General features: G+C 40.7%; 1 protein-coding gene across 3 annotated transcripts in view; it reads left to right on the forward strand.

Annotated features, from left to right (window-relative positions):
• The window catches only part of wdr62 (WD repeat domain 62), a 37,609-nt gene that overhangs the window by 20,088 nt on the left and 4,832 nt on the right, over nt 1-12,689 (forward strand). For 2 of the 3 annotated variants that reach the window (XM_079608860.1, XM_079608862.1), the window contains exons 21-29: nt 480-541; nt 621-890; nt 3,084-3,238; nt 3,908-4,029; nt 4,150-4,275; nt 6,485-6,599; nt 6,768-6,870; nt 9,603-9,660; nt 11,675-12,409. In XM_079608860.1, the coding sequence (XP_079464986.1) occupies nt 480-541; nt 621-890; nt 3,084-3,238; nt 3,908-4,029; nt 4,150-4,275; nt 6,485-6,599; nt 6,768-6,870; nt 9,603-9,660; nt 11,675-12,409 (1,746 nt within the window). The remainder of the gene's footprint in view (nt 1-479; nt 542-620; nt 891-3,083; nt 3,239-3,907; nt 4,030-4,149; nt 4,276-6,484; nt 6,600-6,767; nt 6,871-9,602; nt 9,661-11,674; nt 12,410-12,689) is intronic. The other variant, XM_079608861.1, reaches the window with a different exon arrangement.

The following is a 12,689-nucleotide window of genomic DNA, read 5'->3' on the forward strand; positions in this document are numbered from 1 at the left end:
TCTGGATTCGTGATTTAATAAAATTGTATAAAATAATTTTCTAAAACGATGGTTATCGGATGAAGGCATTAAAGCATTAACAATTAATCTTTGAAAATGTAATCAAATGATTTTTTTATTTTTTAGCAAACAGTCGTAGAACAGTTTACTTTATGGTTTTAATTAAAACTAAAGATAATAATATTATGTATCTGACAATAGTTTTAGCAAATTAAGTGATTCAGAGCAGCACTGGAGATGGTTCAAATATAGAGAAGACAGATGCTGAAAAAGATTAGTTTGATTAATTATTCAGCCCTACTTTTGATTTATTTGTCCAAAATGGTGCATTCTGCATTATACTGTAAATTAATTTATTAATAGCCCTTTTTTTTGTCTGCGTTTTACACATGGTGGGAATCATTGGGCCCTACATCAAGTGCAAATGTCTAGTTTTCTGTTTAAAATTGTATTTAATGGGCTTGACTGTTACACTTTAGCATCTCTGGATTCTGTGGTGCTCCAAACCAATGGCAAAATGCCCATGTGGGTGCGCAGACTGGTATGTATGTTCCTGTTCTCAATAAATGTTCTTGCATATTGAATTCTGTCATGACGAATGGATCGGCTTGATATGGCAGGGTGGAGGAGGTGAGAGTGATGGCAGTGGCGTAGATAATCGAGCTCAGTACCAGCCTCAGGGACGCTGGGCAGTGCAGTCAGATCCGCTAGCCATCCGCACAGTACTGGAGATGAAGAGCATGCAGCTTCCCCTGTCACACACTCCCAGCAGAGCCGTGGGAGAGGACGAGTTCGAGGAAGACTCTCGCTTCCACCCGCAGAGTTTGGATAGTCTGTTGGATGAAGGCGTCGAAGACGATGATCTGGATGAAGAGGAGAAAACTTGCAGTGTAAGTTTTGTTAATTTAGCATGAACGGTGTCAGTGTTAAACTGCCCGTTGCGTCATCATGAACTTACAATGTATGAATCAAACTCCTTAAAGGGGTGGTTGATCCACTTTCCTAAATTTAGTTAGTGTGTAATGTTGCTGTTTGAGCATAAACAATATCTGCAGTTACAACGCTCAAAGTTCAAAGCAAAGGAAGATATTTGCTTTTAAAGAAATCGTTTTTTAAGGACTACAACAAACGGCTGGTAGGGACTACATGACATTCCTCCCGGGTTAGTGACATCACTAACCCTAAAATTTACATAAACCCCGCCCCTGAACCCGATTTATAGATTGTCATGACAGAATATGCTAATCAGTGACAAGATAGTTAACTCCACTTCAGCTACATAAATTCATCAACTAACCATTCAGAAATGTCCTGTTGCTTCTACATGTTGTCACTTCTTCTTGAGTCTCCATCATTGTCTGACTCCGGTTTGAACATAAAAGATTTTCAGTGCATGTATTAAACTTTCAGAAAGGTAAAAGGACATGAGCTGTTGAAGCTCCGCCCCCTGTGCCGGGAGCAGCAGCTCATTTGCATTTAAAGGGACAGACACAAAACGATGAGTCTTTGTTCACCCTCAAAAAGTGACAATTTTAACATGCTATATATATTTATTCTTGTGAAAAGAGCATTATAAGACCCTTTAAGACTTCTGACAGTTTGTCTTTTTCAATGTGTCATTTTATTATATAAATGTTGGTTTTACAATCTAAATCACTCCAGAAAATCTCTGTCCTGTCTTGCCTGCTCTCGAGGCGGGTGATGTTTTCTTACATTTAATTTGCTTAAAGCTGCAGTCCGTCGTTTTTCCTCTTTGTCGCCATCTCTGTTCGAAATCTGCAATTGCAGTTAATCGCGGAATTATTAACTGTGCGTGGGTAGTAAATCGGCATGAAACAGCGCGGATGAACACAATGTATTGAGGCTGCCGCGTCGCTGTGGATACTGTACTGTCATCAGCAATCTCAGAGTATACTTTATGAAAGTGTCAACATTAGAATTTTCATCGGAAAATGTCATCTGAACAAGTAACATTCACTTTTGTTCTGACCAAATTCGGGGGGTGGGGGAAGCATTGCAGTAACTATATCATGCTGATTAAATCTAACGATTGCTTATATCACGTCAAAACGTGAAAAATATATTTTTTCTGTAGCCACTCTGAAGTCCGAAGTCTTTTGGGTTTTACAACTGGTGAATCTCCAGTTGTCACTGGTGATTGTCGCTTTAAACTTTTTGGGATCCGCCATACCAAGTGCTAAGCTAAATCTCCACCTCCATCATCCACACACGCTAGCCGGGGACTCCTTCTCTCTGTGTACAGAAGTGACGTAATGACGCAAAGACATGCTCGAAATTCCCGCGGAAATCCACCAGTACCACTGGAATTAAAATCATTATTACAAGCTTACCGTTTTGAATCGAGGTAAGGCAAGCAGATCGTTTTGAACACTGGCTGGTTACGTTTTTTTTCAAAAATGTCTTTTTTGATATTTTTAAACCCAAAAAAGTGCCGGACTGCAGCTTTAAATTTAAATGATAATAATGTTAATAATAAATATTTGTTCAAACCTGTATCATTTTCTTTCTTCTGTTGAACGCAAAGGAAGATATTTTGAAGAATATGGATAACCAAACAGTTGATGGACCCCATTGACTTCCACAGTCGGAAAAAAAAATTACTATGGAAGTCAATGGGGTCCATCAACTGTTTGGTTAACCATATTCTTTACAATATCATCTTTTGTTTTCAACAGAAGAAATACATTAATGCAGGTTTGAAACAACTTGAGGGTGAGTACATGATTACAGAATTTAAAATTTTCAAGTGAACTATCCCTTTAACAACTGATCATGAACTACTGGGAAAAAAACATGGACATTTATTAGTGAAAATTTGTCTGAACCCTATTTGTTAGTTTGGTACTCTTGGTCTTTTATCCCTGGCATCACGTGACCAGATATTGGAGAGTAATATTTCAAGCCATCTAGTGGGACAAACAACCTAAAATCTAATACTCAAAGAATGAGCCAATAGTAGTAGTGATGCTTGTCTTGACAAGAGTAACTTCAATTACAATTGTAACCACATAATTGTCTGCTGCTATAACTTAAACATAAAAGTGTTTGTTTATTTCTTGTAGGTTTCTAGAGATGGGTTTAGCTCTTCTCTCCAAGGGCCAGATTTCCTGCAGTTGCCACATGGAGAGGAGAACTTCAATCCCAAGCACAGCTCACCAGAGAAGACTGGATACATTTTGTACCCTGCCAACAGCACCGCTCTATCCACCGGAGAAGGGTAAACCACTAATAACATCTGGCTGTGGTGCCTTTTCCATTTTGGGAATAGGTTTATTTGCATTTATATGTTTAGCAGATGCTTATCCAGCAACCGGAGAATTGCTGCGATGCAATTTGTTTTAATATTGGAAAATGCCTGGATGATGAGTTTGTCACATTGTGGTGAATACTGAAAAGGAAGTGGTCCAAGTATCAAGCCCTGAGGTATCCCAGTGTTTGATTGATGTTACCAGTCCCCCACATTGAGTGACATTTGAGTTAATTTAATTTGAGGTACTTTTAAGTCACCTGATGTAGTTTTGGTTCCTTGCCACTGTCGCTTTTGGCTTGCTTAGTTGGGGACACTTAATATTCAACAATATTATTGATCTGCCTGCGTTGACACCATTATATCTGAACTGAGCTGGACGATGACATCTCGCTTTTCTCCAGAGTGGCTATATATACAAATTAACTAAATTAATAACTTTTTTTTACAACAAAAATAACTTTTTTAAAACAAAAATTAACCATCACTGAATTTAAGCTGGACTGTGACACTTTTTTTTTCTTCTAAAAACAAACCTTGTTGCATTTGAAACATTCTGTATTGTAAAAAGCACCATATAAATAAAGGTGACTTGACTAATAATAAATCTTTTGTTGTTGTTTTGTTTCTTCCCTTTAGAGAGTTCGATGTTAAAGCTCTGTGTGAGGGGTCAGGTGGTGACCCTGAGGACGAGGAGCTCAGCCCAGATAGCGCTTGCTCTGCTGAGAGTCCAGCCTCCCACAGTGACCAGCCCCATGACCGTACGTCACATTACACACTGTGTGCTGCAGAGCACGACGTGCCCTAACACACTAGTAGTGGCCTTGAAGAGCTGAAGATCCTCCTGTTGATGTGACTTTATCTGTTGTTGTTGTTTTTAGAGGACACAGACTCGCTCAGTCAGGTGAGCTCCACGGGAAGCTCGGGAGTGGAAGAGGAAGAGGATGAAGAAGATTCTGGAGCGCTGCTTCGCCAACATTTCGACACTCTGGGTGTGGCTGCTAATGGTACAACTTCAGCTCTTGTGCTGGTCTGAAAATGCCCGACTGTTAAAGGATCGGTTTAGAGAAAAAGAGTATATTAAGCATATCTCAAAGGGCTTCATTAGTTTTACACTAAAGGCTGGAATACACTCTGGTCCTACCAGACTCTCGTACATTTCATTTGTTCAGATAGTCTGGCCTCTTTCCTTTGACAAGCGTTGACTTCCTTGTAGGCGTGTACTCTGGATCTGCCATAACCAATCGCTAACGCAACTCAAAACTCAAACTAGCGCTCAACGTCATCATTCTCAGCCACTCCCTCTGTTCGCTGATTCGACCGGTAAAAAATTGACCGGAAAAAAACCCACGAATACACCGCAAACCCAGACGACGTTCTGAAGGAAAAGTAAAATTCAGCGGAAGTACATAGGAGGGCGGAGCTACTCTACAGAAATTAAGATTTTTTTTTTTTTTTTGCTAATTCACAGTGTAGTAGTCAATGCTAGTTGCCAAAAATCAGAGCCAGTGTGCAGTGGGGGTTGAACAGATTAGTCCACTTCAATGGTCTGCCTTGATGACGCTTTATGCTTGACGTCGACTAGTCGCTGATCATTCATGGCCTATAGAGGGCGCAACAGGATAATAAATCTGTATCCTGAAAAAGTCCACTTTTACTTTGAGTATGCAGTTATTTGTCATTTTAACAGAGCGCTCCACAAGATATGTTTGATTATACCATCTGGATACTCTGTAAAACATGCATGACATGATAAATTATGTAATCGCTGTTCTAAACTGATGCTGCATTACACACACGCACACACACAGACCGTAGCGCACTTATCATGTGAAGATCGCGTGCACACAGATTCATTCAGTAGCGCAGAAATGTATTATAATCTCTGTTCTGTGATTTATCAGAAAAATATGCTAGAACTTCCTTTTCTGAGCTATTTTATTTAGTAACTAAAACCCACAGCTTCACTATTAGTAGAGAAACACTGTCAGGTGCAATTCACACGCAATCGCTCTCTCTCACACTAATGCATTCATGTAAATGTAATCTTTACTGTGCTACTTTATCTATATCTTATTCAGAAGGAGCAGAAATCTCTGAGAAATATAAAGAACTGATAAAAATAAGCTGTTATGTAGTGTCAAATGCCATAGCTGTGCTTAAGGCAACGTGTGTTTGATAAACAAATAACCCTGAACCTTGAGCTGAGGTGACTAATTGACATCCACTCGACTGTCATCACATAAATGTCGACTTGAAAAAATCAGAAGTCGTTCAACTCTTAGTGTGCAGATATTAGGTGGAGTTGACCGTTGCGTAGTGTATGATGGGTGCAGGTTTAGGCCCCATCCCCACTACTGCGTTTTCGTTTAGAAACGGAGACCTTTTGCTACGTTTGCACCTCCCATCCAGACTACAACGGCAAAAACGAAGACCTAAAACGGAGAAGTTTTGAAACGCTCCGACCCCTTTTTGCGTTTTGAATCTCCGGAGGGCGTTTTAGTGAAGACGGTCAAAACGGAGGACTTTACAAACGATGACGCAGAGGCTCACGCTCTGCTCTATGATTGGGTGTCATCAGTCATGGCGTATCCTTCCCTGATTCGTCAGACACCCATCACATGACCCGTCCCCGGGAATAAAACATACAAAACCAGCCTGGACTACGTAACGTTAGTGACTGCAACATGGATAACGAATTACAAGTCTTCAACTACATGTCTTTGCTAGCAGCTGTTGTGCAAGTAAATTCTGCATTTTACAATGCTAATACTGCCTACATGCTGTTTACAACGGCACGCGCATGCCCAGTGTTGGTGAATGGTCACGTGATCCGCGTTTTCAGTCGTTTTAATGTGGACTGAGATCAATTCTAATACGCAGCTAAAACACTGGTGTGGACGGAGATTGTGTTCGTTTTAATTCTCCGTTTCTAAACTAAAACACAGTAGTGTGGATGAGGCCTTAGTGTATAGGCCAATTCACACTGCCGAAAGATGGCAACTGACACTTGGGGTTTTGTTGGATCAGTTTACCCCACATGTTGAATCTGTGTTTGTCGTGTGTGTACTGTAATCCGGTGACTGTCTGCGTTGGTTGGCGTCTGATGGCGCAGAGGAAACTGTATGATGCTTTAGTCATGTAGTGTATTCCAGTCTTAAGATGATGTTGAAATCATTATTGCCGATCTAATCTGCTGTGGAAACTGTCTTGCAGAAAAGTTCAACACAGACTTGAGCTGTCTGCAGCCCAGCGGCACAGAGAGTAACTTCCTCAATCCCCGTCTCAGTCTCTCCACACGCTTCCTCTCCCGCTTTCAGAGCCGCTTCCGGTGAGTCCACAGCGTGCTGTCAAGCTGTGCGATGGAGAAACATGAGCTTGCACTTCTAGTTATCCCTTCCCTTTTTAGATCTTAATGAAATGAGTGAAGTAGCTGTGTATATTGTAGTGGTGAGTCATGGTTTAAATGACATTGTTGTGTGTGTGTGTGGTGTTTCAGCACTGTAGGGTCTAGTAGCAGTGCTGTTTGCCGGCTCGCCGCTTGTCTGCCCAGTATACCCGATGAGTCCAGTGATGGCTGTCAAACCCTCGACGCAACACCGGTATGATACTCACTCTCATGAATAATGTTATGTACTCGGAGTCTGAATGGTGTGTGTATTATACAATATGAGCGCGCTGGTTCTTCATATCGGTCTAGACTCGGACTGAACACTAATATGCCACATCATTGTGACATTTCTTCAGCTTTTGTTTTTAAAGCCAGAAGAATGAAATGGCGCAAGCAATCCTAAATTTAACCACTTCTTCTTTATTGTTAAAAATAATGTGTGATGCCATTTGTTTTTCCATGTGTAACCCCTATGTATATTAGCATCTCAAAAATGTGATTTTAGGTTTTCATAACTCTTTAAAGGGATAGTTCACCCAAAAATGAAAATGTCATTTGCTCACACTCATCTCTTTCTGAACCCATGAGACTTGCATTCATCTTTGCAACGCAAGTGAAGATATTTGAAACCTGAATGATTTTGGTCCCTGCGTTCAAAGGTCATTCCACCAAGATCATAACACTGCTTAATCCATGTAGATTACTTTTTATGATGTAGTTTAATCCAAGTCTTCTGAAACATTGATAAATGCTCATACTGTACATAGAGTGCATCATCAAATATGGGAAACAGTAGCTCAAATGCGCTCTATGTACTTGTGTTGATCAAATGTGAATAAAAAGAATATAAATTACAATTTATATTTTTGGGTGAACTAACCCTTTAAATCTGTTCATCATATAAAGTTACTTACAATTACATTTTTGTGTGAGCTTTTCCTTTAAGTCATAAGTGTATATCTGCTAATTTTGTCAATGTTTAGGATTAAACTTCTAGGAAAGATGACCTCAAATCTGATAGACATAAACCGCGTTTCCACCGGAATTGACCGTTCGCAAAACCCCGCCCTCGAACGGTTCTCGTCCAATCCTAGCTCAGCAACTGTAACTAAGGAGAAGGACCTCCGTCAAACATTGCGATTTCAGCAAGATAGTGAAACGATGCGCCTATGGCAGTGAGGTCTGCACGGGCTTAAAACTTAAGCCCGAACCCGGCCCGTACCCAAAATAATTTAAACTGACCCGACCCGAACATTACGGTTATATTTTAAGCCCGACCTGAGGTGCGTTTCTCACCTTTTTATTTTATTTTTATTTTTCATATGCTGTATTTTATGATTGCTTGCAACTATGATAAAAAAATAGGCTACATGTACAAACACGTTTCACTACGGCACTGCGGCCCCTCATCAGTCAGCAAACAAGAGGAAAAAAAAAGAGAGCACGGACTTACTAATTACGAAACTTTGATGTGGTTGAACAGGTACACAGTCACAAATTCCTCTGGAACTCAAACATTAAACTTCAAAACAAAGTTTGCGCAGTTGCACAACTATTCACACAAATATATCCTTCTCAGTCGGCTACGAGTTATGAATGAAGAGAACCGCATCGAGAGTTGATGGTTTCAGCGCGTCCTCTGATTGCAGTGTTGTGACTGAAATAGTGCGCGCGGGAGCACATGCGCAGAACAGTTTTGTAAAATGATATCTGATCAAATAAAAATTATTGATATATAATTTAAAAAAACTGTTTTGTGCATCTGCTCCCGTGCGCTATTCTGTCTATACTTTCTGTCGTGCCCTGGAGGATATGTCTGCTGCATTACTCCAAAACCAATCACTTAATGTATGGAGCTCAACCCACTATGTGTCTGGTTCTCAATTGTTTGACGGGCGTAGTAACAATAACTAAGGGGCGTGGCTTTTGCGAACGGTTAATTACCCGGAACAATTTGTCCCAGGAACTTTTTTCCGATTAACTTTTTTTGCCCCAGACCGGTTGCTTTCTGCGTTTACACCGCGGTCTGAAGTACTGGGAAGATTAGGTAAACTGCGCGCGACTGCTCGTCCCAGTCTGCGACGCACAGTAATCAGTTTTGAGCGGCACATTTATAATAAGTATGGAGGAGATTTAAACTGTGCTGCTTGTGATGTATTGGTTTACTAACGAGGAAATTAACAAAACGGCAGAAAAGAGACGAGCACTGATACTAAAGCATGTTCAGAAAGCTCGTAATGCTATAAATTTTGACGATGCGGACATTGGCCGTGAGATGGCTGGGGCGAACACGCAGAACATTTCCTCTTCCACAAATACGCTTAATAAAGCCTGAACCTCGTCGTCGGTCCAGCTGTGCGTTTTTTTTTATTTTTTTTTTTATTAAATTCAATATTTGCAGACAGACGACTCTTACTGCATGAAGCCACGAACCGCATAGTTTTGAAAATGTCGGTTAAAATAGAACGCTGCGTGGAGTCATCCAATCAAAATGCGGCGTGATCACAACCAATCAGCATGTTCAGTGCTCAAGTCTCACCCCCGAAAGTTCCCGAACTTTGAAAAAGTACTACCTCGCCAGCAGGGACTTTCGGAGGGGGAAATATTTACCTGGAACTTCATTTAGACCCTGATTCCTGCAATGTAAACACAGAGTACCAGCCCAAAGATCCTAGTTCCTGCGGTGGAAACGCGGCTATAAACTAAAAGCCACGCTACTTCTAGTTCCTATGCTCGAAGTAAAACTATACAGTAGCTATAAACATAGGATATGATAGGAGTTAGGAGATGATAATATTGGTTCTGTCAGTATAAACAATATGAGATTTTGACAAAAAAAAATTCTATTAAATGAGTACTTTTTCAATCGAACTCAATAGTTTGAATTACTGTCTTTGTCTTTTGGACTTTTTGTTAATGTTTTCTTTTTCTCCTGCTTTTAAGGACAAGTCAAAGCTTCTGTCAAACAACAGTGGAAGCATTGAGGAGAATGAGAAGAGTGGTATGTCCGGTCACCTGTTAATACAATGCATTTTACTTCTGACTGTGAGTGAAAGTGTTCAAGACCCTTATATACCGAATCGCAAAAAAGTTCAAGAGAGTAGCAGTATACTGTTAGCAAACATCTCAACGCTGTCCTAAGATGCTGGGAGCAGCATTTAGATGAATGTAATGATAGTGAACATGCAACAAAAAGGACAGCAGTGAGAAAAAATTGCACTTTATGCAATAGCAAGATGCTTTATAGCATCAAACACGAAAAAACTAGTCCGTGTCTGTTCAAATTGTAACTATAAAGCAGTTCTTCAGGGTGTTCATGTTTTTCTTGTGGACTTTCTGACCTCAACGGACTGAACAGAAGAAATGAAATGAAGACTCCAATGAGTTCTACATATTATGTAATCTCCATGTACCAATGGTAGTTCAAAGGCGTTTACCAGCCAGAGCAAACATTTTTAGAAAGTTCACTCTGGGAAGCCATTTCAAACTCCAGGTCATTCTTCGATTTCGGTTGAAGTGTATCGGGGCCTTAAGAATAGAATTTGACTGGTCATGTGATCTCAACATGTCTGGTCCGATGATCCTCTCCATGTAAAGTAACTTCAGTCTTCAGCTCTAAGAAAGTACATGGATTTTATGAATATTCATTTTATGAAGTACTTTTATTGGTTTGAGCTCTTTAACAACATAATTTTAAAAAATCCTCTCAGAAATGCTGTGATTTGGAAGATATTGGATGTTCTGGCACTGTTTTAGTCATTTAAAATTTAAAAAATCTTGTCCTCCAGTTACCAAGAAACGTTCCTCGATGTCTTCCCGGAAATCTTGCCGAAACGTATCTTTGTTACGCTGGAAAAATGCTCTGGGAGGTCTGTAAGAGTGTGTTGGGTGGTTTTTAATGTCTGGGGTTTTAAAATCACCAATCAGAATAATTTCACATGGGTGTCTTTGGCTGCATCCCAAATCGCATACTTCCCTACTATAGTAAGTGGAAAACGGTACGAATTCACAGTATTCATTAAACCGTAGAAGAAAAGTTCCCTGAAAGTTCTGCTACTTCGGCCGAATTTCTGAAGTGTGCATCCAATGGACACTTTACTATCCACGGGAGAAGATTTTTGAATGGCAATAAAGCTGTGCAACTGACACTAGTTGGTCACATGACAACATGGCAGACGTAGTATACCAAGGTTAAATCCATACTACACTTATTCATGCTCTACTATGCAGAAGAACATGCCTAAGTTTCTTAATGGTCATGACGTACTTACTAGGGCTGGGTAAAAAAATATAGATTTCTCGATTGTAATCGATTGTCATTTTTACAAACTGATATCGATTCTTAAATCCCACAAGTCATCCTGTTTTCAGTTGATGAATGAATGGAACATTGTAGTGCGCATCCCATCCTATAAGTAAGGCGGACTCGCTCTACATTATCTCGCTTATTACATGGCTACCTACCAAATAAATCAATAATTTGACACAATATTGATTTAAAAAGGAGTTTGATTTAAAAACGATTGTATTGCTTCCGCTAAAGAACACTGTCTCCATGGCAACGCTCTGTTTTTCATGGCAAAGGTGTGTTATCCTTAGCAGTTTCTACATTAGAATTCAACCAAGCCATGTAATAAATCGCAATAATCTTTGTGCTTTGTTTCATATCAATAGTAGCAAAGTCTCAGATTTCTAATTACGTCCATGTTCTTACAAAATTCAAAAACACAAATACCATTTTGTCGCTGTGGCATGAGATCGCTCTGGCAATCGAATTGCAAGCTTGTGAATCGAAATCGAATCGATTTGTCAATCCCCAGCCCTAGTACCTACTCATGGAGTGTGATTTCGGACGCAGCCTTGGTGTTTTCATGCTCAGTTTATCTCTTTTAGGTTGTGGTTCTTGTTTCTTGGTTTTCTTTGTGCAACTGGGGTTTGAACTACCAGCTTTAAAAGTCACATTAGAAGTTTTATTAAAAGAGCACAAATCCAAATATGTATTTTGTTCTTTTCAGAAATCTCAAACAAGACCATTCATTCCAAAGCTGCCAATAATACGGTCAACGCTACAACAATTCTTGCCACCAAATCTGCCAGCAACACCAAGGATGCAGATGCATCGGTCACACGTTCCCGCCAAAGCTACATGGGACCGACTGCAAGCTCCCGCGCTAAGATCGCGCAGAGCAACTCTGTGGAGGGTCTGAACGTGTGTGTGTCGGAGGAAACGCCGCTAAACACCCTGTCCTCGTCACTGGACACAACTGTAGAGCAAAGCAAAGAGAACATTGTCCCTCCTTCCTCTTCGGCTCTTCCCTCGGGACCGTCTCATCCGACTCCTGCCTTGGGAAACCACAGTGCCCGGGCAGCGCTTCGATTGGACCTCGTTGGCCCCGGCCTGGCCAGTTGGTCTCCGGTGTCGCTCAAGACTCGTCTGGGGAAAGTGGAAGGTCCCGGGTCTCCGTGTCGACAGGCTTTGGTGACGCCCACTGAGATGCGGTCACTGGGGAAAGAGTGTCGGAAGCAGATCATTAATATTGAGCAGAGTTTGGCTCCGAAGACTTCCGGCAGGTTCTCAACGGGGTCCGAAATGTTTTCCGGGAAGCCCAGAGTGTCGGAAGCCGGTCACACGGTGGTTGAAGACCTGCAGTTTACAGGGTCATGCGAGAACACGCAGACCTCGGGTCAGATCGCAGTAACTCTAGACAGAGAGGATTCGACAGGACACGACTGCCTTGGGGAGAACACAGGTAATTTGTAACTCCGTCTCTGAGTTCGGATTGCTTATAATAATCCGCGCTTTTGAGAGCAACATCCGTAATGATCTATTATCAAAGAGAAGCTTTAACCCTTTAAGCGACTCCCCCTTTTTAAATAGACATGAAAATGCACATGCCGAACTTAAATGGTTGTAATTCAAGAATGCTTTGGAATATAGATGTAAGATTGGTCTTGTTTTAAAGAAGACATTTGGCAGATTTTTGTAGAAGTGAAATAAATTAAAGTTAAACAGAAAAAAGATATACAGTG

Source organism: Phoxinus phoxinus, assembly GCF_949152265.1.
Source record: "Phoxinus phoxinus genome assembly, chromosome: 4".
Classification (NCBI taxonomy): Eukaryota; Metazoa; Chordata; class Actinopteri; order Cypriniformes; family Leuciscidae; genus Phoxinus; species Phoxinus phoxinus.